The sequence below is a fragment of the Protomyctophum bolini genome (assembly GCF_963924005.1).
Source record: "Protomyctophum bolini genome assembly, chromosome: 24".
In the NCBI taxonomy this organism is placed as follows: domain Eukaryota; kingdom Metazoa; phylum Chordata; class Actinopteri; order Myctophiformes; family Myctophidae; genus Protomyctophum; species Protomyctophum bolini.
Genome location: NC_137885.1, coordinates 23,940,669 through 23,968,046, shown reverse-complemented (window position 1 = coordinate 23,968,046; position 27,378 = coordinate 23,940,669). Strand labels below are relative to the sequence as shown.

The 27,378-nt window shown below is 46.2% G+C and overlaps 1 protein-coding gene across 1 annotated transcript; it reads left to right on the top strand.

Annotated features, from left to right (window-relative positions):
- The first annotated feature begins 13,411 nt into the window (after window positions 1-13,411).
- On the top strand, window positions 13,412-25,904 carry LOC308311412 (uncharacterized protein). The gene is made up of 5 exons (XM_080758100.1): window positions 13,412-13,549; window positions 22,335-22,473; window positions 22,651-22,747; window positions 24,414-24,500; window positions 25,649-25,904. Exons 2-5 carry the CDS (start codon window positions 22,392-22,394, stop codon window positions 25,713-25,715), a joined length of 333 nt encoding a protein of 110 aa, XP_080614226.1. The 5' UTR covers window positions 13,412-13,549; window positions 22,335-22,391; the 3' UTR covers window positions 25,716-25,904.
- The last annotated feature ends 1,474 nt before the right edge of the window (window positions 25,905-27,378 follow it).

The following is a 27,378-nucleotide window of genomic DNA, read 5'->3' as shown; positions in this document are numbered from 1 at the left end:
ACCTTCTGCTACAGGAACGCTACGCAGTAGAAATCAAGAACAGGTTCCAAGTACTGCAGGAGGAGGAGAACATATCAGCGCGCTACCAACGTTTTGTTGAAGCAAACAATGCAGCAGCTGAGACATGTCTCCAGCAAGCCCCCAAAGCAAGGAGGAAAGACAGATGTCTTGACCCCAGAATCATCAAAGCCAGGGAGGAGCTGAGAGCAGCACACAGGGACTTTGTCGCTGATCGAAAACTAGAGGGTCTGAAGGAGGAATACAGGCGGAGGAAGGAGGAGCTCTACCAAGTCTATGAAACACTGGAACAACAGGAGCTAAACCAGAAGATCAAGGAGATCGAGGATGCTCATGTTAACCAGAAGCATGGCATGGGCTGGAAGCTCATCAATGACATCTCTGGCTGAAACTCCTCTCAGACTACCAAGATCCGGGGAGAAAATGCAGAGGAACGGGTTGAAGCATGGTACCAGCACTTCAAAACACTCCTAGGTAACCCACCTGCAACTGAGGATGAGGATGTTCTGATGGCCCCTGTCTTCCATGACCTTCCCGTTCCAGATGGACCATTCACCATGGATGAGTACCAGAAGGCCAAGGCTACGATCAAGTGGGGCAAGAGCTGTGGGGAGGATGGATTGACACCAGAGGTTCTGAAATACGTGCCTATAGACGAGGTGGTGCTAGATTTCATCAACAAAGCACACATGTCTGGAGAGAAGCCGGAGATATGGCGCACAATGAACATCGTTCCAGTACCAAAGTCAGGTGACCTCACTAAAAGGCTCAACACAAGCCAATCAATGCCCCTAGAGATCCATCACAAAGCTTCCCTCAGGGCGCCCAGCAAGCCAGCTAGCCAGCAAGCCCGCCCAGTCAGCCAACACAGCCAGCCAGCTCCGCCAGTCAGCCAGTGTAGAAAGTCAGGCTGCCAAGCCAGAGCATATCAGCCCTTGCAGTCAGCCATTGCAGCCATACCAGTCTTGCTCAGTCAGCTCAGCCAGGCCTCACTCGAGGCCTGGCTCTCTGTCTGCCTGGCCCGGTCTGCCCCACCCTGCCTTGCAGCAATAGAACCAGCCGGGCTGACAAGCCAGCCAGCTCAGAATGCTAGCTCAGCAACAAGCCCAGACTGGCCAGCTGCGCTAGCTTGCTGAGCTCTTATTCTGAGCTGGCTGGCTTGCCACTCCGGCTTGTTCTGTTGCTGCAAGGCAGGGCGGGTCAGACCGGGCCAGGCAGGCAGAGAGCCAGGCCTCGAGAGAGGCCTGGCTGAGCTGACTGAGCAAGGCTGGTATGGCTGCAATGGTTGACTGCAAGGGCTGATGTGCGCTGGCTTGGCAGCCTGACTTTCTACACTGGCTGACTGGCGGAGCTGGCTGAACTGGCGGAACTGGCTTCCAAAAGGCTTTCGATACCATCCACCGGGGGAAACTCATGAGTATTCTACGTGCCTACGGAGTTCCAGAAAATATGGTCCAGATGATAGTCAAGCTACAGCCAGACTCGAGCCAAGGTCCAAACCCCACTCTGGGGGTTCACTCTGGTCCCGAGGAAGTCAAGGCGAGTACACCCCATCATGGTCACTGACCTCGACTATGCAGACGACATCGCCCTAATCTCGGATGCAGTCGAGAAAGGAATGGAGCTACTACTGGCAGTAGAAAAGGAGTGCAGGAAGATCGGCCTCAAGCTCAATGCCAAGAAAACAAAGGTAATGACAGTCAACACAGAGGACAAAACCATTGCCACTGCAGACGGGACGGTGCTCGAGCAAGTCGAGGACTTCAAGTACCTCGGGGCCTGGACTGCCTCAACTGAACAGGATCTGAAGGTTCGGAGAGCACTTGCCTGGAAAGCCTTGCACGGGATGAGGAGAGTGTGGAAATCAGACATGGGAGAAGACCTTAAGCGGCGGCTGTTCATAGCTACTGTGGAGTCAGTACTGCTGTATGGGGCCGAGACATGGACCCTCACAGTACAACAGGAAAAAGCCCTGGATGGAGTCTACACTAGAATGCTACGAATGGCACTAGGTGTCACATGGACGGATCGCATCAGAAATGTGGACCTCTATGGGGACCTACCACGCGTCACGGACAAAGTCAGAGAGAGAAGGATGAGGCTGGCAGGGCACTGCGTCAGGCACCCAGAACTTGAGGCAAGTAAATTCACCCTATGGGAGCAAAGCCAGGAGGGGAAAGAAGCGTACCACCTATGTAGACGTGCTGCGGCGCGACAGCTTGGCTGACAACACTGCAGAGCTCAAGAACCTGATGTTGGATAGGAATTTGTGGAGGGCAGCGATCCAGGAATCCCGAGTTGGTGTTGGCTAGACCTCACTCTCGCAGCAAGAAGAAGTAATACTCTTCAAAAAGCTTCCAGATCAATCATGTATAGTTGTATAGTATGTATAGTTGACATAGATACTCCACTGTTACGTTCTTAGTTTATACACGATTCATGATGACTACTTTTTTATATATGTGATGTATGACATGCTTTTGTTTTTTGCTTAATTGTAAGTCGCTCTGGTTCAAGAGCGTCTGCTAAATGCCTAAATTGTAAATTGTAATTGTAAGACGTGCTGCGGCGCGACAGCTTGGCTGACAACACTGCAGAGCTCAAGAACCTGATGTTGGATAGGAATTTGTGGAGGGCAGCGATCCAGGAATCCCGAGTTGGTGTTGGCTAGACCTCACTCTCGCAGCAAGAAGAAGTAATACTCTTCAAAAAGCTTCCAGATCAATCATGTATAGTTGTATAGTATAGTATAATATAGTATAGTATGTATTGTTGGCATAGATACTCCACTGTTACGTTCTTAGTTTATACACGATTCATGATGACTACTTTTTTATGTATGTGATGTATGACATGCTTTTGTTTTTTGCTTAATTGTAAGTGGCTCTGGATCAAGAGCGTCTGCTAAATGCCTAAATTGTAATTGTAAGACGTGCTGCGGCGCGACAGCTTGGCTGACAACACTGCAGAGCTCAAGAACCTGATGTTGGATAGGAATTTGTGGAGGGCAGCGATCCAGGAATCCCGAGTTGGTGTTGGCTAGACCTCACTCTCGCAGCAAGAAGAAGTAATACTCTTCAAAAAGCTTCCAGATCAATCATGTATAGTTGTATCATGCCTCGTGACACGCTCCATATATGGCCGTCTCCATAATATGAAGATCACGACACTGTCCTCAACAAACCCTGGATAGCCATATATTGAGAAGACTGGATCATCACCTATATCTGCATATATGGAGCCGCTAGCAACTCTTATCTGTCCATTCAAACTAGACGGTCCCACCCCAAAGTTATCAGTGCAGCAGACGACATCGCCCTAATCTCGGATGCAGTCGAGAAAGGAATGGAGCTACTACTGGCAGTAGAAAAGGAGTGCAGGAAGATCGGCCTCAAGCTCAATGCCAAGAAAACAAAGGTAATGACAGTCAACACAGAGGACAAAACCATTGCCACTGCAGACGGGACGGTGCTCGAGCAAGTCGAGGACTTCAAGTACCTCGGGGCCTGGACTGCCTCAACTGAACAGGATCTGAAGGTTCGGAGAGCACTTGCCTGGAAAGCCTTGCACGGGATGAGGAGAGTGTGGAAATCAGACATGGGAGAAGACCTTAAGCGGCGGCTGTTCATAGCTACTGTGGAGTCAGTACTGCTGTATGGGGCCGAGACATGGACCCTCACAGTACAACAGGAAAAAGCCCTGGATGGAGTCTACACTAGAATGCTACGAATGGCACTAGGTGTCACATGGACGGATCGCATCAGAAATGTGGACCTCTATGGGGACCTACCACGCGTCACGGACAAAGTCAGAGAGAGAAGGATGAGGCTGGCAGGGCACTGCGTCAGGCACCCAGAACTTGAGGCAAGTAAATTCACCCTATGCAAAGCTCTACATACCACCTATGTAGACATGCTGCGGCGCGACAGCTTGGCTGACAACACTGCAGAGCTCAAGAACCTGATGTTGGATAGGAATTTGTGGAGGGCAGCGATCCAGGAATCCCGAGAGAGACAGACAAGTACACACATGTCCATGTGTACGTGTCTGTCTCTCTGTGTACATGTCTGTCTCTGTATACGTGTCAATCAATCAATCAATCTTTATTTTTATAGCACATTTTCCAGGCAGCGAGTGCAGTTCAAAGTGCTTTACAGTAAGAACAAAAAGTAATAATAATAATAATAAAAATAATATATATATATATATATATATATATATATATATATATACACATACATATATATATATATATATATATATATATATAAATACATATACACAAATTGCAACCCTAACCCGGGTTAGCAACATACTACAGATACAGACACGCACACAACACACACAGCCAACCACACAACACACACAGCCAACCACACAACACACACAGCCAACCACACAACACACACAGCCAACCACACAACACACACAGCCAACACAATACACAACACAGACAACATACACAGACACAACTCAATACACATTTCACACATACAAACCGCTACAACATACATACACGAGCGAACACATACACAGCATCACACACCGCCCCCCCTCCACCTCACTCGAGACCTCCCTATAGCTCTGCTAGTGCTCGGCCTGGCCTGCTCCCACACCCTAGGACCCCAGCCCAAGTGTTCCCCCCTCCTCTGGGCAGAAACACTTCCCCACCAGCCTTACTCCCAACGCCTTCCATCCCACCCCTTCTCACCTTCCCTATAACCAGGCGGCCTACCATCCCACCCCTCCTCATAACCCCCACAGACCAGCGACCCGTCCTCCCTAGTGCCCACCACCCAGACCCATTTGCTCTCTGTCGCTGGGGAGACGTCCAGAGGCCTTTGCTCTGGCGCCCCCCCAGCCACAGAGAGTAAAACCCCAGAGGACCAGCTCCCGGTTGCCCCCCACAACCCCCCTCCCCCCTGTCCCGGAGGACTCAACACTGCCTGCCTCCTCTTCACCCGGACCCCCTAGCGGTGTTCGGGAGGTGGAGGTGGCGGGCATCTCACCCTATCCCCTTCCTTCTGCCTCCTCGACACCCAAGTCCACCCATACCACCACTGGAACCTCCCCCCGTTTCCAACCCAGAGGGTGCTCCACCTGTGAGGAGTCCACAGCCCCAAGTCCACTCCAACCCACCTCACTAGTCCTTCCCACCACACCCACCACTCCCCAGCACACCACAGCATCATTCCATGATTTAAACTCCATTTCCCTTTCCCCCACAGGAGGCGCCGGTGTGAAGCGCAGGATCGGTACCCTAAGATCCCGGGTAATGATGAGTAGGCCTCTATACGGAAACAACCGTGACCAAACAGGCCCCTCTGAACCCTCTAAGAACCACCCGATCCCGCAGCCTCTCACTACTGGCGCCTCACAGCCACACACGTCACCACCCCCTCCATCCCCAGCACTTCCCTGTATACCCACCTATCACCAGGCCAGGCCTAAGAGAAAGGTGTTGGACTGGAATCCAAAAAAACTGAAAAGTAAGTTTTATTGAATTGAATTGAATTTGAAGTTTGATTGAAGTTATAGTGCGGGCTTGATCAGTTGTCTCGGTGATCGTGACTGCCATCCTTTTAGGAAGCAGTATGGTCTTACAGGGCTCCGGCCCTACCTGGTTGGATGTGGCTGTCGGTTGTTTAGGCTTCGGCCCTCGCCCGCCTGTGCTGCATTCTCTCTTTGCCCTGCCCGCGTGGGCTCAAGGCCCCTTAAGCAGTTCCCCAACCCGTGCTCTTTTGGGTGCGGAGCGGGGCTTTCTGCTTCCTCTTGGTGGTATTTCCGAACTTTGCCCGTAAGGGTTGTCGATGGATGCGAGGGGCGCTCTCGTTGCTTGATCCGGCATGCCGTCCATGGATCCGCCTGCCCGCCATGGCGGGTGGGGGACCCATGGGCTTGCGTGGGGGTCGGTGCGGGGGCGTCCGCCTTGTTCGATCGGCAGTTCGCCTCGTTTCGGTCGGGGGGAAGAGCACGGTGTCAACCCGCATGAAGTCCGCATGTTTGCTAGGATCTTCGGATCGCAGGCAACGTTTGTGGCGCACCCTCTTAGAGGGCAGTGCGGGGACCTAACGTTCACTGCAACCCTTTGGGCTCTGCAGGGGCGCCTTACGCTCGTAACCCGATTCGAGAAAGGCTCCTCCGTTGGGAGGGGAATATACCACCAATCTAGGGCTCCGGCCCGCCTGGGCTGTGCTTGGCCGGCGGGCGTCTGGGCTCCGGCCCTCGCCCGTCGTCAGTACCGCACGGGGGTGAACTGTAACTTCGGCCGTATGGACCCTCACAACCCCATGCCTGCTCCACCAGAGAGTCCCCGTCAGGGGAAAAGAAGTGGAGCGGGGGTGACTGAGCACGCTGTCGTCCCCTCTGGGCGGACGCCCCCGGCTACGTCGGGGGCGTCTCTCTTAGGGGACCGATTGAGCCCTTGGCGCGCTCGATCAGGGGAAGCCGGACCCTCCTGTCACGAGGGCTCCCGGCCATCCCCCGAGCGTGCTAGGCATGGAGGCCCTCTGTGAGGACAAGGCCTACGGCCGAGACGCCTAACCTGAGCCCAGATAGGAAACGAGGTCCACCGGACGAGGAGGAAAGAAAGGCCTTCAAACGGTTCAACAACAGGTGAGCCAAGCGCACGCACGCACGCACTTGCTCCCTTAAAAGGGAAAAGAAACATATACAGTTGGGGGGTGGGAATTCAGATTTTACGGGGGCCAGTTTCGAATTGCAGCCGTCCGTATAGGTGCCCTTTGAGAGCAGTTTTGAAGGAGTAAAGTGATTTGCATGTCTTAATGACTGTTGGTAGGGCGTTCCCCATTTTGGCATAGGAACGAAATTAATTTAGTCCCTTGTTTGTGCCGAATCTGGGTTGTACATGGTTTGTTGCACTCCCTCTGGTGTTGTGGGTGTGTATGTTTAGGCTATTTCTTTGAATTGTCTTGGCTTTCTCTAAAGAATGATTATACTTAGTCGGGTGCCAGTGTTGCGCACATGAAAATAGCAGATCTACAAGCTTTGTAGATCGGCTATTTTCAGGGTAGTAGCCAGGCATAAATAACCCTAAAGCATGTCGCTGATACAGTCGAACTCTACAGTAAGAAGATATGTTAAATATATTGATTAACCTGAGGACGATTCTACAAATGCCTTCTAAATCATGACCCTTTTCTGAAAAACCAGTGGTTCTCAAACTATTTCATGTCAAGGACCCCTAGAATTATCTGCATTTGGTCGTGGACCCCCATCTGAAAACATGTTGTTCCAGGGACCTCCCCACTCCCCAGAAGCAAAGATTTGAGTTAAAAACTTTGGCTCTGAAAGAATATATATTCAAAGATTTGCGCCACATTTTTAGGATTTTTCAAAAATAGCAGATCTACAACCTCGTAGCATGGCACAGAGTGCCACGCTACGAGGTTGTAGATCTGCTATTTTTCAATAGCTAAAGTGCAACATAATGCTTAAAACACCTGCAGTGTTCTATTAGACTAAGAGTAACGTTAACTCCATAGACGCATATAAAAACAGAAAAAGCAAAAAAAAGAAGAAAGAAGTTTACTTGTTTTTTTAATCCTTTTTGTATTTATTTTTTTTCTTTTATAGGAAAATAATGGCTGGTATCCTGGAACGACAGCGGTACAGGGTGGGAGAGGTTCAGATGTGATCAGGTGTCTAGGGGTGACCCTGCCTTTGGGAGATGGGCTAGTTAGGCTGACCCTAAAACACTCCCTCAGGCACGCCGGAAGGTCCCCTTCTGCGCGTGTGATGATCGGACTTCGCTGTCTGGTGTCCACGCGGCCCTTACTTACACCTGCCATCTCGTCTGGAATCCTCCAACAGAGCAGCCTCCTCTGAAGACAACTGATGGTGGAGACAAAGTACGAACCCCCTTACCGGAACAAAAGTCACAAATTCGGACTTAAAAAAATAAAAAAACGTCATTTTTTTTTGGATTATGTTCAGGTTAATTTATTTGTTTGTCCCCGAAGGGCCATTTGGTGTAGAGCAAAGCATAACAGGCAGACCCATGAATCACATAAAACACAGTAAAAAAAAAAAAAAACATGGACGGTACACAAATATTTGTACCGTCGGGGGCAGCGGCTGTCCACCTCTGAACAGCGCTCAGTGGGTCAATGGAGACCCAATTGGTCTCTGGTTCCAACTCCGATGTTGCAGATTTACCCCCTTTACCCCCCTGCCTGGGGTTTAAGAGGATTTACCCCCTTAACCCCCCTGGCGTTTGAGAGATAAGACATGATCCAGGCTACTAACATTTACTCCAGCTATTTTTGAGGCCGTTCTCACAATCTGTTGGGTGTTTTTTTCCCTTTATGTTCAGGTTTCCGTACCAGCAAATGATGGAGAAGGAGATAATTGACTCAATAAATGCACTGTAGAACAGTTTCATTAGAGATTTGTCAACCTGAAATTTGGCGAGCCTCCTCAAACAAAAGAGGCGTTGTTGGCCTTTCTTAAACAGCAAATCACAGTTTACATCGAATTTCAGCTTGCTATCAAATGCAGTGTCCAAGTATTACTGTATTTGTAGCTGATCACCAGGTCAACTTGCTCACCATGGACAACACTGCTCTGGGGGGGGATCTCCTATAATAATAATAATATCTGGGACAAGTGGCATTTCTTCCTCAGCCTAGTGGGAATATGCATGCACAGTTAAACCGCAATCGGACGCTGCGTTGAGTAGTTGTCGCGATTTGTACAAAAATATTTATATATATTTACTTATTGTCGAAGTTAACTGAGCTCTAAACAGCTGGGTGTCTGTATCGGTTCATTCATATGGCTTCACTATAAATAATAATAATAATAAAAAATATAATACAATACAGACAATACAATACAATACTGGCATCACTTCTTTATACAGTACACACACCTATCACACCATCCATCCATCCATCTCGCACCCATTTAAGCAGATGTTTTCAAAAGGTGGTCTATGGACCACTGCAGTGGTTGTCCAGGTATTGGACTGTTGGTATTTGTGTGATATAATTTACCGTTTACACGGACGACCAATTTGAAGCAGATTGAAGGGTGTCTTGTGGATCTTAACCCATTCTGACCTGAGATCAGATTCATACGAGGTTTCCACTGGGCACACACTGGTCTGATTAACCACTTGAACGTCGATTATCCCTATTCTGAGGGGAACTTTAGCCAAAAATCTACAATCTACAAGCGATCTACAAGCTTGTAGATCGCTATTTTTTGCAAAGAGGTTTGGTATAGAGGGAATAGATGACATGCCAAGTACAGGTTTGAGGCTTTAAGTGGATAACTGTCTGAAAATATTGTAATAAATGTGGGTTCTAGCGTTGTGGTAGTAAATGTCAGTCCCTGGAAGCACCACAGACAACAATGTACTAATTATAAGAGCGATCTTTATTAACTATAATGCTCAAAATGACATTACGTATAAAATAGAAGAATGCAAACGGCTGATTCATGGAAATTGATTCAATACAGTGCAATGACTCCAACCTAGTAAAACCATCTATAAAATACAGGCCTATATAAACCAGTAAGACGCGCAAACGCGGGAAGCGAACGCAGCTGCAGATCATGTCTGTCTGTCTGTGTGTCTGTCCCGCTGTTGGGACCTGGCCCCTTTTGTGCCCATATATGGAGCTGAGTGGTTTGTTTGTGATTGATGCAACACACTCCATATTTGGACGTACACTCCATATTTGGACGTATAGCGGGACAGACAGACAGACAGACAGATGACACACACACACACAGACAGACAGACATGATCTGCTAGGTCTCATAGTAAGTGCTCACTGCGTTCACAATCACTGCGTTCGCAATCAGTGGATAAATATGCATACAATACAACAATACTATTAGGGCATGCAAGGCTCACGTCACGGTAGGCTGTCACGCCTACCGGCGCGTGCAATGTCACGAGACCTGGGCATAGTGTATAGTATAGCTTGTCTCCATATATGGAGCACTAGGTGAAAGCCTGCGTTATTTCACGTGGAGCTCCATATACAGTATGGAGACAACAGCGATATCCAGCACTGACATCATATATATATGTGGATATACACGCCTGGCATCGTCATGGTGATGCGTATACTTGGTTGGCTGGCATCGTCATCATGAGTCATGACAGGCATCTAGTGAACCATAATTATATAATAATCATCTAGTGAACCATAATTATATAATAATCATCTAGTGAACCATAATTATATAATAATCATCTAGTGAACCATAATTATATAATAATCATCTAGTGAACCATAATTATATAATAATCATCTAGTGAACCATAATTATGTAATAAGAATCATCATGAGTCATGACAGGCATCTAGTGAACCATAATTATATAATAATCATCTAGTGAACCATAATTATATAATAATCATCTAGTGAACCATAATTATATAATAATCATCTAGTGAACCATAATTATATAATAATCATCTAGTGAACCATAATTATATAATAAGAATCATCATGAGTCATGACAGGCATCTAGTGAACCATAATTATATAATAAGAATCCCAAGAGGTTCTGTGGGGGATCGCGACTACACTGCTCAGTCTGGATTAATGTTCAGATGTTTAACTTTTCCTTTTGTATTCATAATCTATACACGTAATAAAACGGTGTTTCACGTGGCTTTGTGTGGTGATGAAGGGGGAAAACACACACCGTGTGAGCAGAGGAGGAGGGAAACGTAACTCTTCTCCATGAACATAAAGCACCTGAAAAAAATATATATACATTTTAAGTATAAATTATTTTAATTTCAACGTCAGGCCTAAATGGGATAACCACCTGTGACAAATCTTAAAATTAAAGTTTGCATCCACATTCCGAAATCAATTCAAACGTTTTTTGTTAGGTTTTTTTTTTCAGTTCCCATTGATGATGAATGGTGAATTTACGTCATGTGTGTCTGAGCAAATCGACACACGTTACGTCATGATGTACGATGATAATACACCCCTCACTTCACACGAGTGTGATTTTTATTTAATACAGCATTTGTCCCCACACGTCTCAATATTTGCCAATAACAGGAGAAATTAGGTCAAATTTACTTCAAATATGACGTAAATTAAACATAAAACATTAATTGCCATTGACAATGAAGGGAAAATATGTATGTCATACGTATGTAGACGAGCAAATCCGCTAACCAGTCAGATGTCGGTGGGAACACTAGGGACCACTAAGGGACCACCATTCTTGATGATGATGAGCACCCCTCACTTCACACGGGTGTGATTTTTGAGTGGCGCAACCACTCCTATAGACAGCTATGTGTGTGGCTGTGTCCTTGTGTCCGAGCACGAAAATAGTATTATAGCGTTTGTTCACCAAGTGTCACTGTTGCACAGCCTGACACAGACACACACGGGCCATGGAGGAGGGCTTGTACAGTACAGTACAGTACAGTACAGTACAGTACAGTACAGTACAGTACACTTCAGACGGGTCTTTTTATATATATACTTTTTTGTTTGTTTTTAAAGGAGAATGATGCCTGGTGCTCTTGGAACCCTCCTCAGAACAGCGGGGGGGGGAGAGTACAGATTTGGCTCCCTGCCTCTCCCCGGCCTGTGGACCCGGCAGACCGGTGAGTGTGTTGTTACAATGTTACAATCATGTTGTTACAATGTTATTGCAAGGTTACTACAATGTTGTTACAATGTTAAAAACAGTTTTTGAGGGAATTTGAGTACTTCCGGTCATTCCTTTAAATTTTGAGGTAGTTGCACTTGAGTTTTTCCCCAATATTTTTGAGTGGTGCAACCACTCCTACAACCAGCAATGTCCGTGTACCTGTGCGTGTACCTGTGTAGTCATGAGCATGAGTGGTGTGCGCATGCGTGAAATTGGAACGACACGAGTATGTGACTTATTAATACCAGTAGGGGGCGCCAGAAACAGAGAGAGGGGTATGCTCTGCCTGCTAGAGAGAGAGAGAGAGAGGGGCACCGAGTGCCACGCTTCGAGCTTGTAGGTCTGCTATTTTTCAATAGCTATGAAACCAATACTTTTGTAATTTTGCTGAAGTACATTTTAAATTCTGGACTGGCACAGAAACAGTATTTCTATACAGCACTATTGATACTTTTACTTAAACAACTTTAGATTTTTTTCAACCAAGGTTCATGTTTTAGGTTATTAGAGAAAGTAAAAGATGAGTGTACATTTTCTTTCGCTGCTTTGTTTCGTTTTAGTGATTTTTATCTATTTTTGACATGGGGGTGGGGGCATTCGAACATGGTGCTAAATAATGTTTTCTTTTTTTTTTTTTTTTTTACAAAATCTTATAGCGATTTATTTCATTTGTTATAGTCCTACTGTCAAAAATAGCTAAAATCGTTCAAACGAAACAAAGCAGCAAATGAAAATAAACCAATAAACACTCATCTTTTACTTTCTCTAAAACATGAACATTGGTTGAAGAAACCTTCAAGTCAGAAATGAGAGTACTTATCCCAACACTGCTTATCAATACTTTTTAATAGTATTCATCATTGCTGTTAGAATATTTTTTGTAGCTACAGCATTGCAGTGGCAAAGGCAATACCTTGTACTGCGAGCTGTTGTGAGCTTGTAGATCAGCTATTTTCAAAATCTTTGCCTTTCTGATGTAATTACCAATTTGGCTAATGTTTGATCATTTTTGGGGTTGCTTTAAACGCAGCAATCTTAGTTTATTTTTATTTGTCATTTCAGAGATTTTTTTTTTTTTAGATATGTAGTGAATGTAGCAATTAGGGCGGAGCTATGCCCGATTGTGGTCCCAAATCCTACTATAAATGTGCCACGTCTCTGCGTGCGTGCTGTTGTAATGCACGTAACTCAAGGACAACCGCAGTTTGCCCCACCAACTTCAAACTTGACACACGCGTTCCACACCCCCACAGGGAGTGCAGTGCCCGGCCTTGAGTCGGTGGCATACACCGTTGTCCAGAAACACCACAAAAGGCTCTGGTCATGCTCTGCCAGTGGACCTAATGAGCCCAAGTCCCTCAACTGTGCAATTTCCAGTCTCTGCCTCAGCCAATTGATTGCCACGGCAACCCCACACCTGTTAATTGATTACTTAACCACTAGTCCACTTGTCACAGTCAGTTTGCACTCTTCAGGCACAGACAGACAGATGCAGAGACCTCCATATAGTATGGTCACAAAAGGGACCCGTTAAAACGGGTGCTATGACAAGTTGACGGGTATTATTAGGTTCCCTAGTTGCATCGTTCTCAAGTAGGCCGATGGGCACGTACATGTGTAGTCATTTCTAACATTTGTTTTTAACACCTTTTTTTTTTTAGGAAAATTATGCCTGCTGCCCTTGATGTCTGGAATGCTCCTTGGGAACGCCAGGGGTAGGGTCGATGGTCTCCCTGCCAGGACAGTGACCTCAGAACGCCGGGGGTAGGGCCGAGACTCAAGGGTCTCCCCAGCCGGTCAACGATAGTGGGCGCGCTATGTTGTCTGGAATCCCCAAATGTATCGCTCAAGCTGGTACATTGAGGTACATTAGGCCCATCACAAGTATTAATACATTATTTAAATTACAATAAAAATACATAAATAGTGAAAGTATCAGATCTACGAGATCAAAACGGGTTTGAGCTCCTAGATCTGCTACTTCCACTACGTTTCAACATGGGAACGAGTATGACTATTATGACTATCATCCCAAAAGTATTGCGATTATCACAAATACTTATTATGTAGTAATTGTGATGGGCCTAAGGGTGTGTGTGTGTGGTACAGTATGTGGTATGTGTGTTGAATCTGTTTTTAATTGGTTGGCCAAATGTTTTCCGTATCTTGTCGTTTCCTTCCCGCCAGGTTGGCCAACCAACTGTTTGTGTTTGATTAACCCCCTTTAGTGTGAAGCTATATATTAAGTGACTTGAAGAACTATTCTAGACCTAACATCATCCCAGTGCCTAAAGCTGGAGACCTCTCAAAAGCAGACAACTACCGAGGTATCAGACTGACACGTACCACCACAAAGGTCCGTCCATCCATCTTCAACAGCTTCTCCGTAGTCGGGTCGTGGGGGAAAACTGCTCCACCAGAGAGCTCCAGACCTCCCTCTCCAAAGCAACATTAGTAACTTAATTCTGGGGGATCCCGAGGCGTTTTCGGAAGATTTTGGAGATATAATTCTGACATCTCATCGTTGGGCTTCCCAGGGGTCTCTTTCCAGCGGGATGTCCGAGGACCTCCCTAGGGAGATGATTGAGAGGAATCCACCTAAGCTGGCTCCATCATGCCTCGTGACACGCTCCATATATGGCCGTCTCCATAATATGAAGATCACGACACTGTCCTCAACAAACCCTGGATAGCCATATATTGAGAAGACTGGATCATCACCTATATCTGCATATATGGAGCCGCTAGCAACTCTTATCTGTCCATTCAAACTAGACGGTCCCACCCCAAAGTTATCAGTGCAGCTGATTTCAACAGGCTTGAAATTTTCAGCGGTGATCAACTTCATTGACTTCCAAAAGGCTTTCGATACCATCCACCAGGGGAAACTCATGAGTATTCTACGTGCCTACGGAGTTCCAGAAAAGTTGGTCCAGATGATAGTCAAGCTACAGCCAGACTCGAGCCAAGGTCCAAACCTGTGACTGACACCAAAACATTTGAGATTCTAGCAGGCGTCCTACAGGGTGACACTCTTGCCCCCTTCCTGTTCGTTGTAGTGATGGATCATGCACTGAGACTTGCAATCAATGGCAGAGAGGAGGCTCTGGGGTTCCCGAGGAAGTCAAGGTGAGTACACCCCATCATGGTCACTGACCTAGACTTTCAAACCCTGTACACTCAAGATGTGCTCCATATATGACCAGACCTCATCAAACCCTGTACACAAGACGTGCTCCATATATGGCCAGACTTCATCAAACCCTATACACTCAAGACGTGCTCCATATATGGCCAGACCTCATCAAACCCTGTACACTCAAGACGTGCTCCATATATGGCTAGTACAGAATTAATTCCAGATGTTCATCTGACCCACCCATGCCAAAGCGCCAGTGCTCGCCCAGCAGTCTGCCGGGGCGAGGTCGCTTCTAGCCCTCAGGGCGTCTTACTGTATTATGCTTGACTGTAATACTCTTCTGTAATATGTCCTGGGCATGACGTTAAACTGTTCCGTTCGAGAGGACCGGCGACCCTCGAATGTAAACAGCCATGAAAGGAAACTATGGATCATTACACCCGAAACACAAATCCTATACTTCCAGGGGCGGGAGTCCCCAGGAACATAACAGTGCCAGGTACCAAAGCGCGTCTGCCAGACAGACCGGATGATGCAGCGCCCCTAAACCCACCTGGGCGGGGCGTAGCTAACGGGTGCAGGGCACCTGATGCTATACTAAGATGCAAGCGGCCCCTCAGACTCTCCACATTCAATATCCGGACTCTTGCAGCACCCACGAGCAGTAAGCAGGAAGGAGAACGTGGGCTGAAGACTGAGGAGCTAGCACTGAACCTTTGGGAGCAGCACGTTGACATATGCGGCCTACAAGAGCACAGGCAGGTGCACAAGGACGACATAACAAACGAGATTAACCTCCAGACAATTGGAATGGGGTATGCCCTATACACAGGGTCAGCATGGCGGAATGCAGCCCAGGCAGCGAAATGGTGGTGTTGGAATCCTCATAGGAAGGGAGGCACAGAAGCTACTGATCGGTGTTCAACGCATATCAGAAAGCTTACTCCCCGACTGAAGATGCCAGCATGGAAAGTAAGGAACAGTTCTACCACAAGCTCAAGCATGCAATTGAAAGAGTCAAGCTACACAACTTCCTGGCCATCCTAGGGGACTTTCTCAGACCAGGAGATGCGCTGTTCACCTACAACGAACAGACAAATGACAATGGAAAACGCTTGTTAGAGATTATGGAAGAGCACCAACTTCTGGCCACCAACACAATGTTCCAAAGGAAGAGGGGGAAGTTGTGGACATGGATGTCACCACACAACACGGCACATCAGATTGACTACATCCTCACTAGTAGAAAATGGAGCTCACTCTACACAGACCACAGGGTCGTAACAGCAACAGTTAGACTGAGCCTGAGGGCCCCAAGGAAGGAGGGAAGGAGGAAGGTGAAATATGAATGGAGTCAACTGGCAACGGACCTTCTGCTACAGGAACGCTACGCAGTAGAAATCAAGAACAGGTTCCAAGTACTGCAGGAGGAGGAGAACATATCAGCGCGCTACCAACGTTTTGTTGAAGCAAACAATGCAGCAGCTGAGACATGTCTCCAGCAAGCCCCCAAAGCAAGGAGGAAAGACAGATGTCTTGACCCCAGAATCATCAAAGCCAGGGAGGAGCTGAGAGCAGCACACAGGGACTTTGTCGCTGATCGAAAACTAGAGGGTCTGAAGGAGGAATACAGGCGGAGGAAGGAGGAGCTCTACCAAGTCTATGAAACACTGGAACAACAGGAGCTAAACCAGAAGATCAAGGAGATCGAGGATGCTCATGTTAACCAGAAGCATGGCATGGGCTGGAAGCTCATCAATGACATCTCTGGCTGAAACTCCTCTCAGACTACCAAGATCCGGGGAGAAAATGCAGAGGAACGGGTTGAAGCATGGTACCAGCACTTCAAAACACTCCTAGGTAACCCACCTGCAACTGAGGATGAGGATGTTCTGATGGCCCCTGTCTTCCATGACCTTCCCGTTCCAGATGGACCATTCACCATGGATGAGTACCAGAAGGCCAAGGCTACGATCAAGTGGGGCAAGAGCTGTGGGGAGGATGGATTGACACCAGAGGTTCTGAAATACGTGCCTATAGACGAGGTGGTGCTAGATTTCATCAACAAAGCACACATGTCTGGAGAGAAGCCGGAGATATGGCGCACAATGAACATCGTTCCAGTACCAAAGTCAGGTGACCTCACTAAAAGGCTCAACACAAGCCAATCAATGCCCCTAGAGATCCATCACAAAGCTTCCCTCAGGGCGCCCAGCAAGCCAGCTAGCCAGCAAGCCCGCCCAGTCAGCCAACACAGCCAGCCAGCTCCGCCAGTCAGCCAGTGTAGAAAGTCAGGCTGCCAAGCCAGAGCATATCAGCCCTTGCAGTCAGCCATTGCAGCCATACCAGTCTTGCTCAGTCAGCTCAGCCAGGCCTCACTCGAGGCCTGGCTCTCTGTCTGCCTGGCCCGGTCTGCCCCACCCTGCCTTGCAGCAATAGAACCAGCCGGGCTGACAAGCCAGCCAGCTCAGAATGCTAGCTCAGCAACAAGCCCAGACTGGCCAGCTGCGCTAGCTTGCTGAGCTCTTATTCTGAGCTGGCTGGCTTGCCACTCCGGCTTGTTCTGTTGCTGCAAGGCAGGGCGGGTCAGACCGGGCCAGGCAGGCAGAGAGCCAGGCCTCGAGAGAGGCCTGGCTGAGCTGACTGAGCAAGGCTGGTATGGCTGCAATGGTTGACTGCAAGGGCTGATGTGCGCTGGCTTGGCAGCCTGACTTTCTACACTGGCTGACTGGCGGAGCTGGCTGAACTGGCGGAACTGGCTTCCAAAAGGCTTTCGATACCATCCACCGGGGGAAACTCATGAGTATTCTACGTGCCTACGGAGTTCCAGAAAATATGGTCCAGATGATAGTCAAGCTACAGCCAGACTCGAGCCAAGGTCCAAACCCCACTCTGGGGGTTCACTCTGGTCCCGAGGAAGTCAAGGCGAGTACACCCCATCATGGTCACTGACCTCGACTATGCAGACGACATCGCCCTAATCTCGGATGCAGTCAAGAAAGGAATGGAGCTACTACTGGCAGTAGAAAAGGATTGCAGGAAGATCGGCCTCAAGCTCAATGCCAAGAAAACAAAGGTAATGACAGTCAACACAGAGGACGAAACCATTGCCACTGCAGACGGGACGGTGCTCGAGCAAGTCGAGGACTTCAAGTACCTCGGGGCCTGGACTGCCTCAACTGAACAGGATCTGAAGGTTCGGAGAGCACTTGCCTGGAAAGCCTTGCACGGGATGAGGAGAGTGTGGAAATCAGACATGGGAGAAGACCTTAAGCGGCGGCTGTTCATAGCTACTGTGGAGTCAGTACTGCTGTATGGGGCCGAGACATGGACCCTCACAGTACAACAGGAAAAAGCCCTGGATGGAGTCTACACTAGAATGCTACGAATGGCACTAGGTGTCACATGGACGGATCGCATCAGAAATGTGGACCTCTATGGGGACCTACCACGCGTCACGGACAAAGTCAGAGAGAGAAGGATGAGGCTGGCAGGGCACTGCGTCAGGCACCCAGAACTTGAGGCAAGTAAATTCACCCTATGGGAGCAAAGCCAGGAGGGGAAAGAAGCGTACCACCTATGTAGACGTGCTGCGGCGCGACAGCTTGGCTGACAACACTGCAGAGCTCAAGAACCTGATGTTGGATAGGAATTTGTGGAGGGCAGCGATCCAGGAATCCCGAGTTGGTGTTGGCTAGACCTCACTCTCGCAGCAAGAAGAAGTAATACTCTTCAAAAAGCTTCCAGATCAATCATGTATAGTTGTATAGTATAGTATGTATAGTGTAATATATAATATAGTATAGTATGTATTGTTGGCATAGATACTCCACTGTTACGTTCTTAGTTTATACACGATTCATAACTACTTTTTTATGTATGTGATGTATGACATGCTTTTGTTTTTTGCTTAATTGTAAGTCGCTCTGGATCAAGAGCGTCTGCTAAATGCCTAAATTGTAATTGTAAGACGTGCTGCGGCGCGACAGCTTGGCTGACAACACTGCAGAGCTCAAGAACCTGATGTTGGATAGGAATTTGTGGAGGGCAGCGATCCAGGAATCCCGAGTTGGTGTTGGCTAGACCTCACTCTCGCAGCAAGAAGAAGTAATACTCTTCAAAAAGCTTCCAGATCAATCATGTATAGTTGTATCATGCCTCGTGACACGCTCCATATATGGCCGTCTCCATAATATGAAGATCACGACACTGTCCTCAACAAACCCTGGATAGCCATATATTGAGAAGACTGGATCATCACCTATATCTGCATATATGGAGCCGCTAGCAACTCTTATCTGTCCATTCAAACTAGACGGTCCCACCCCAAAGTTATCAGTGCAGCAGACGACATCGCCCTAATCTCGGATGCAGTCGAGAAAGGAATGGAGCTACTACTGGCAGTAGAAAAGGAGTGCAGGAAGATCGGCCTCAAGCTCAATGCCAAGAAAACAAAGGTAATGACAGTCAACACAGAGGACAAAACCATTGCCACTGCAGACGGGACGGTGCTCGAGCAAGTCGAGGACTTCAAGTACCTCGGGGCCTGGACTGCCTCAACTGAACAGGATCTGAAGGTTCGGAGAGCACTTGCCTGGAAAGCCTTGCACGGGATGAGGAGAGTGTGGAAATCAGACATGGGAGAAGACCTTAAGCGGCGGCTGTTCATAGCTACTGTGGAGTCAGTACTGCTGTATGGGGCCGAGACATGGACCCTCACAGTACAACAGGAAAAAGCCCTGGATGGAGTCTACACTAGAATGCTACGAATGGCACTAGGTGTCACATGGACGGATCGCATCAGAAATGTGGACCTCTATGGGGACCTACCACGCGTCACGGACAAAGTCAGAGAGAGAAGGATGAGGCTGGCAGGGCACTGCGTCAGGCACCCAGAACTTGAGGCAAGTAAATTCACCCTATGGGAGCAAAGCCAGGAGGGGAAAGAAGCGTACCACCTATGTAGACGTGCTGCGGCGCGACAGCTTGGCTGACAACACTGCAGAGCTCAAGAACCTGATGTTGGATAGGAATTTGTGGAGGGCAGCGATCCAGGAATCCCGAGTTGGTGTTGGCTAGACCTCACTCTCGCAGCAAGAAGAAGTAATACTCTTCAAAAAGCTTCCAGATCAATCATGTATAGTTGTATAGTATGTATAGTTGACATAGATACTCCACTGTTACGTTCTTAGTTTATACACGATTCATGATGACTACTTTTTTATATATGTGATGTATGACATGCTTTTGTTTTTTGCTTAATTGTAAGTCGCTCTGGTTCAAGAGCGTCTGCTAAATGCCTAAATTGTAAATTGTAATTGTAAGACGTGCTGCGGCGCGACAGCTTGGCTGACAACACTGCAGAGCTCAAGAACCTGATGTTGGATAGGAATTTGTGGAGGGCAGCGATCCAGGAATCACGAGTTGGTGTTGGCTAGACCTCACTCTCGCAGCAAGAAGAAGTAATACTCTTCAAAAAGCTTCCAGATCAATCATGTATAGTTGTATCATGCCTCGTGACACGCTCCATATATGGCCGTCTCCATAATATGAAGATCACGACACTGTCCTCAACAAACCCTGGATAGCCATATATTGAGAAGACTGGATCATCACCTATATCTGCATATATGGAGCCGCTAGCAACTCTTATCTGTCCATTCAAACTAGACGGTCCCACCCCAAAGTTATCAGTGCAGCTGATTTCAACAGGCTTGAAAATTTCAGCGGTGATCAACTTCATTGACTTCCAAAAGGCTTTCGATACCATCCACCGGGGGAAACTCATGAGTATTCTACGTGCCTACGGAGTTCCAGAAAAGTTGGTCCAGATGATAGTCAAGCTACAGCCAGACTCGAGCCAAGGTCCAAACCCCACTCTGGGTGTTCACTCTGGTCCCGAGGAAGTCAAGGCGAGTACACCCCATCATGGTCACTGACCTCGACTATGCAGACGACATCGCCCTAATCTCGGATGCAGTCGAGAAAGGAATGGAGCTACTACTGGCAGTAGAAAAGGAGTGCAGGAAGATCGGCCTCAAGCTCAATGCCAAGAAAACAAAGGTAATGACAGTCAACACAGAGGACGAAACCATTGCCACTGCAGACGGGACGGTGCTCGAGCAAGTCGAGGACTTCAAGTACCTCGGGGCCTGGACTGCCTCAACTGAACAGGATCTGAAGGTTCGGAGAGCACTTGCCTGGAAAGCCTTGCACGGGATGAGGAGAGTGTGGAAATCAGACATGGGAGAAGACCTTAAGCGGTGGCTGTTCATAGCTACTGTGGAGTCAGTACTGCTGTATGGGGCCGAGACATGGACCCTCACAGTACAACAGGAAAAAGCCCTGGATGGAGTCTACACTAGAATGCTACGAATGGCACTAGGTGTCACATGGACGGATCGCATCAGAAATGTGGACCTCTATGGGGACCTACCACGCGTCACGGACAAAGTCAGAGAGAGAAGGATGAGGCTGGCAGGGCACTGCGTCAGGCACCCAGAACTTGAGGCAAGTAAATTCACCCTATGGGAGCAAAGCCAGGAGGGGAAAGAAGCGTACCACCTATGTAGACGTGCTGCGGCGCGACAGCTTGGCTGACAACACTGCAGAGCTCAAGAACCTGATGTTGGATAGGAATTTGTGGAGGGCAGCGATCCAGGAATCCCGAGTTGGTGTTGGCTAGACCTCACTCTCGCAGCAAGAAGAAGTAATACTCTTCAAAAAGCTTCCAGATCAATCATGTATAGTTGTATAGTATGTATAGTTGACATAGATACTCCACTGTTACGTTCTTAGTTTATACACGATTCATGATCACTACTTTTTTATATATGTGATGTATGACATGCTTTTGTTTTTTGCTTAATTGTAAGTCGCTCTGGATCAAGAGCGTCTGCTAAATGCCTAAATTGTAAATTGTAATTGTAAGACGTGCTGCGGCGCGACAGCTTGGCTGACAACACTGCAGAGCTCAAGAACCTGATGTTGGATAGGAAATTGTGGAGGGCAGCGATCCAGGAATCCCGAGTTGGTGTTGGCTAGACCTCACTCTCGCAGCAAGAAGAAGTAATACTCTTCAAAAAGCTTCCAGATCAATCATGTATAGTTGTATAGTATAGTATGTATAGTATAATATATAATATAGTATAGTATGTATTGTTGGCATAGATACTCCACTGTTACGTTATTTTAGGATAAATCTAAATGACTCTGCACAATAGTTTGAGAGTCAATATCTCATATCATGAGCTTGCCTCCTGGTCTTTGTAACAACTTGAATACAAATTACAAAAGATGTTGAGGACTGTACATGTGTTGATGCCTCCTAGTGGCACTCTGGTTGAATGTCTGTCAGCTTTCCAAGCTAATCAAAGTCTTAATGACCCTTTTGTTAACCACTTCAACCCCAGCATCCCTATTCCGTTCAGCAAAAATAGCAGAGCTACAAGCTCACACTGCAACGTGTTGTGAGCTTGTAGAGCTAATGGTTTATTTTTTTCTCTCTCAGGATGGAGATCATAGACACAGCTGGAGCCTCTAGAGATGGAGATCTGCAGGTCTGTCCATGGATGGGAGGACGGAGGACGGAGATCTGGGTAGACGCTGGAGGACTTCGGACCTGGCCCTTCTCAGTGAGGAACTCAACGGTACGAACCGCTTTAGGGTTAGGGCTTTTTTAGGCTTCGTAAAAAGCCAATAATCGTCCGTTGCCGATAATTGGTCGATCCCTATTAAACGTTACTGTAAGTGCATGTGTATGTTGTGACAGGACATGCACACACACAGCAAAGCTAATTTGGGCTGTGTCTTTCGTTCTTTGTTAGACTGGAGATCTCAGCCGATGCCCGAGATCCGAAGCTTTCCCTGGGTGTCTCCGCTGAGGACTTCTGGGTCGCTGGGAGGCTCGGACGGAGCTAGAAGGTTCGGTAGACGCCACTGGAACCTGTTTAGACCTGTCAGAATTTATAATGGCCGATTTAATTGTCGCTCAGGACAGGATAGAATATATATCTGGCTCTTGGTCACTCTAATCAATCTTTCTTTGTTAGGATGAAGATCGCGGTAGACGTCGCTGGAACGTGGCTGCTGGACAGGGAGTGCACACACATACACACACACACACACACACACACGCATACACACACACACACACACACACACACAGAAAGGCTAATTTGGTGTGTTTTTTTTTCTTTGTTAGAATGGAGTTATCGATAGACGATCTGATGTTCCCTGGACAGAGATCCGTTCCAAAGCTCCCCCCCCCCCCCCGCCGGGGCTTCCTCAGAGGACTCTGATGAGCTGTGAGTAGGAATAGTTCTTGCTTGTTTCTGAGGATGGATAACTGCTTTTGTACTGTTATGGTACGAAGAATGGCATCATTACAGTAATCCAAATGTTTTAAATATTTTAGTATAAATCTAAATGACTCTGCACAATAGTTTGAGAGTCAATATCTCATATCATTAGCGTGCCTCTTGGTCTTTGTAACAACTTGAATACAAATTACAAAATATGTTGAGGACTGTACATGTGTTGATGCCTCCTAGTGGCACTCTGGTTGAATGTCTGTCAGCTTTCCAAGCTAATCAAAGTCTTAATGACCCTTTTGTTAACCACTTCAACCCCAGCATCCCTATTCCGTTCAGCAAAAATAGCAGATCTGCAAGCTCACACTGCAACGTGTTGTGAGCTTGTAGAGCTAATGGTTTCTTTCTTTCTCTCTCAGGATGGAGATCATAGACACAGCTGGAGGCTGGAGCCTCTAGAGATGGAGATCTGCAGGTCTGTCCATGGATGGGAGGACGGAGATCTGGGTAGACGCTGGAGGACTTCGGACCTGGGCCTTCTCAGTGAGGAACTCAACGGTACGAACCGCTTTAGGGTTAGGGCTTTTTTAGGCTTCGTAAAAAGCCAATAATCGTCGGTTGCCGATAATTGGTCGATCCCTATTAAACGTTACTGTAAGTGCATGTGTATGTTGTGACAGGACACGCGCACACACACAGCAAAGCTAATTTGGTGTGTGTCTTTCGTTCTTTGTTAGACTGGAGATCTCAGCCGATGCCCGAGATCCGAAGCTTTCCCTGGGTGTCTCCGCTGAGGACTTCTGGGTCGCTGGGAGGCTCGAACGGAGCTAGAAGGTTCGGTAGACGCCACTGGAACCTGTTTAGGCCTGTCAGAATTGAAGGTTTTATAATGGCCGATTTAATTGTCGCTCAAATAAATTACAAGTAACAATTTAATTGCGTCATACTAACATTCTAAATAAAACATTGGCTTTTGTAGGCTTTGTAAACAAAAAGCTGCACATGGCATAATTCAATAACTTTATACACAAAAAAAAGAGAAGTAAATTACAAAGTGACACATTTAGAGCTTGTAGATCGGTTGCTTGCATTATTTCTTTAAAATGTTTGAAAATATATGAACATTTTCAACATGGAGACGATTATGACTAATCTCTAAAAAAGTATCTCAAATACTTGGCGATTAGGTAATTGTGACAGGCCTAAATCCTTCTAGTTGTGTTTTTTTTATATCATGTTCTGTAATCAGTTAGGGTTGACTATAGACTTTTTTTTAGGAACAAGATCATCATGCTGGTGAAGAGCACGTTTCTAGCTGATGGAGCAACTATTTCTGATCACCTTTGGAGTTACATCACAGCAAGGTAACTATACAACACACGCACACACACTATGATCATGACATGACATCAGCTTGTGACTGCAACTTGTTCCTGTTCGCAGATGACTCGGCACTGCTAGTCTCGGACAGGAACAAACTGCAGGTTGAAAAGGCCCTCAGCTCTGAACTCGGTAGAATCTGCACCTGACTCGCTGATAACAAACTATCTTTACACCTGGGAAAAACTGAATCCAATCTCTTTGGATCTAATAGTAATCTCAGCAAGGCAAATGGCTTCTTGGTTAGAGTTGGTGACAATGTTATCACACGTAAAGATGAAATTACCTACCTAGGTTCCATCCTGGAGGCTAATCTTTCCGGTGATAAAATGGCCACCAACGTAATCAAAAAAGTCAACCAAAGAACAAGATTCCTTTACAGGATCTCCTCACTGGTCAACAAAAACACCTTGAAGACCTTAACAGGAGCCCTCGTACAAGGTTTCTTTGACTATGCATGCACCTCAAAGGCCCTTAAAACTAGGCTCCAGACCTCCCAAAACAAACTGGTCAGGCTCCTACTTGGCCTCACCCCCCCGAACCTACCTCACTCCTGCCCACTTTGACAGGCTGGAATGGCTTAGGGTCGACGACAGAGTACAGCATCTTGCAATGGGTCTGGTCCACAAGATTCGATACACCACCAAGATACCCATGTACCTGTCTAGATACTTCCTTTATGTTAACGAAGTCCACACCCACAACACCAGAACCATGTACAACCCAGATTCGGCACAAACAAGGAACTAAATTATTTTCACTCCTATGCCACCAAAATGTGGAACGCCCTACCAACAGTCATTAAGACATGTGAATCCCTTGACTCCCTTTTTCCCCTCACTGTATAAGTTAATTTTCCCTTTTTACCTCCTTTATGATGAATTCCTGTTCTGTTCTTTGACTATATAGAAGTGTTTTATTTGTACGTCTCTAAATGTTTTGATGAATTGAACATGGTGGACCCTCTTGTAAACAAGTGTAATGCTTAATTGGGTCGTCCACTTACAGTTAACAGTCTTTGTATTGAGTTTGTGCTTGACATGTACTGTAATTCTGCAAACTGTTAATAAATATTTCAATCAATATTGTTTTATGAACAAAGTAGTAATGAGCATTTCTTTCTTTTCTTTAGGACGTTGCTGGTCTCCTGTGTGGCTCCATCTGGAGGTCACCAGGGTTCTGAGTCACTCAGATCCTGACTGGTAGTGGTGATATGTAGATGTGATCAATCAGGGCTCTTTGAAAATAATAAACAAATATAAATAACTAGATCATAATATAAATAAATGGATAAAACGAACGATAAAAAAATAGATTATAGTAAAATTAAAAGTAAATTAAAATAGTAAATTAAAATAGTAAATTAAAATAGTAAAATAAAAGTAAAATAAAATAGTAAATAAAATTAGTAATACATAAAATAAATATAATTAGTAATATAGACAATAATACATAAAATAAATTAAATTATCAATATTGTAATGCATAAAATTAGTAATAACAGTAATACTTGAAATAAATAAATGAATACAAAATAAACTTTATTATAACAGTCAGTAATACATGAAGTAAAATTAGTAATAACATAGTAATACATCAAATAAATACAATTAGTAATATAGTTATACATAAAATTAGTAATAACATAGTAATATATAAAATACAATTAATACATAAAATAAATAAAATTACTTTGTTATAGAATGACTTAAAAAAACAAACAAAAAATATCAATCACATCTACATATCACAACCAGGCTATATTGCCAGCAGGCAGGTGGACTGTAGACTCACTACAGCTGTCACAATGTGGTATACTTTGTTTTGACCCAACTGGCCTCCAAGGAGAGGCGAGCATGGAGCCGGACATCTGATGATACACGAGAGAAGACGCCAAAGTCATTTTTTTTTTATAAAAGTAATATGTTTCATGTTGATTGTAATTTATTCATGATGCCATATATCTGTAAATATTCATTATTTTCTTGTTAATAAATTATTGCATTTATACCCGGGTGTCAGTTATGGGTCCATTACCCTTAAATCAAATGGTTCATAACAAGGATGAGGAATATTTAGTTATAGTTAATGTATTTTACAGATTTAGACCATCTAAAACCTAGCCGAAGGTTTTCTGAAAACCTTCAAATTCTTATTAAAACAATAAATAAAGGATGTAGACGGGTCGATCCCGGCATGAATGGTATAACGTATAGGTTTCACCAGGTCTAAATGGGCTAAAAGGAGGCCTCAGGTATTCAAATGAAGTGTGGAAAGCTGAAGGAATGCAATGTAAACAAGTCTTTAATAATGCTTTTCTGGGTTTTATCAGAGCTTGTTGAACTGGGCTCTTTCTACAAACTGTTAATGACTGTCACTTTTAGGCCAACACTTCCCTCTAGTGGTTACTCGGAGTAATGACAGCCTTACGCGTTTCAGATTTAATAAATGCAGTAATACTACACTACATACTGCTGCAAATATGTTTGTTTTCTTTAACCCTTTAATGAACTCCTCCCGTCCTATGTGAAAGACACAGGTCACATGATATCCATTATTGAAAACCTTGAACCCTTAAGATCAGATACCTTTCTTGTCACGCTGGATGTAGAGTCGCTGTACACAAATGTACCTCACGAAGCCGGCATCCAGGCCCTGGAACATTTCCTATTCGAGCGCCCCACCTCAGCCATACCTTCTAACTCGTGCATTGTCACTGGCTGAGATAGTACTTACACACAATTACTTCATGTTTCAGGATGACTATTTTCTACAAAAGAGGGGTGTAGCGATGGGGTCACCTATGGCCCCTAATTACGCAGGCCTGTATGTTGGGTACCTAGAGAAATCAAAAATTCTCAA

Bases quoted from the DNA above. Each gene is read 5' to 3' on its own strand.
- LOC308311412 (XM_080758100.1), top strand. From the start codon at position 22,392: ATGGATGGGAGGACGGAGGACGGAGATCTGGGTAGACGCTGGAGGACT. The intron at 22,474-22,650 runs GTACGAACCGCT...GTTCTTTGTTAG, and splicing joins TCTCAGTGAGGAACTCAACG to ACTGGAGATCTCAGCCGATG. The intron at 22,748-24,413 runs GTTCGGTAGACG...ACTTTTTTTTAG, and splicing joins GGCTCGGACGGAGCTAGAAG to GAACAAGATCATCATGCTGG.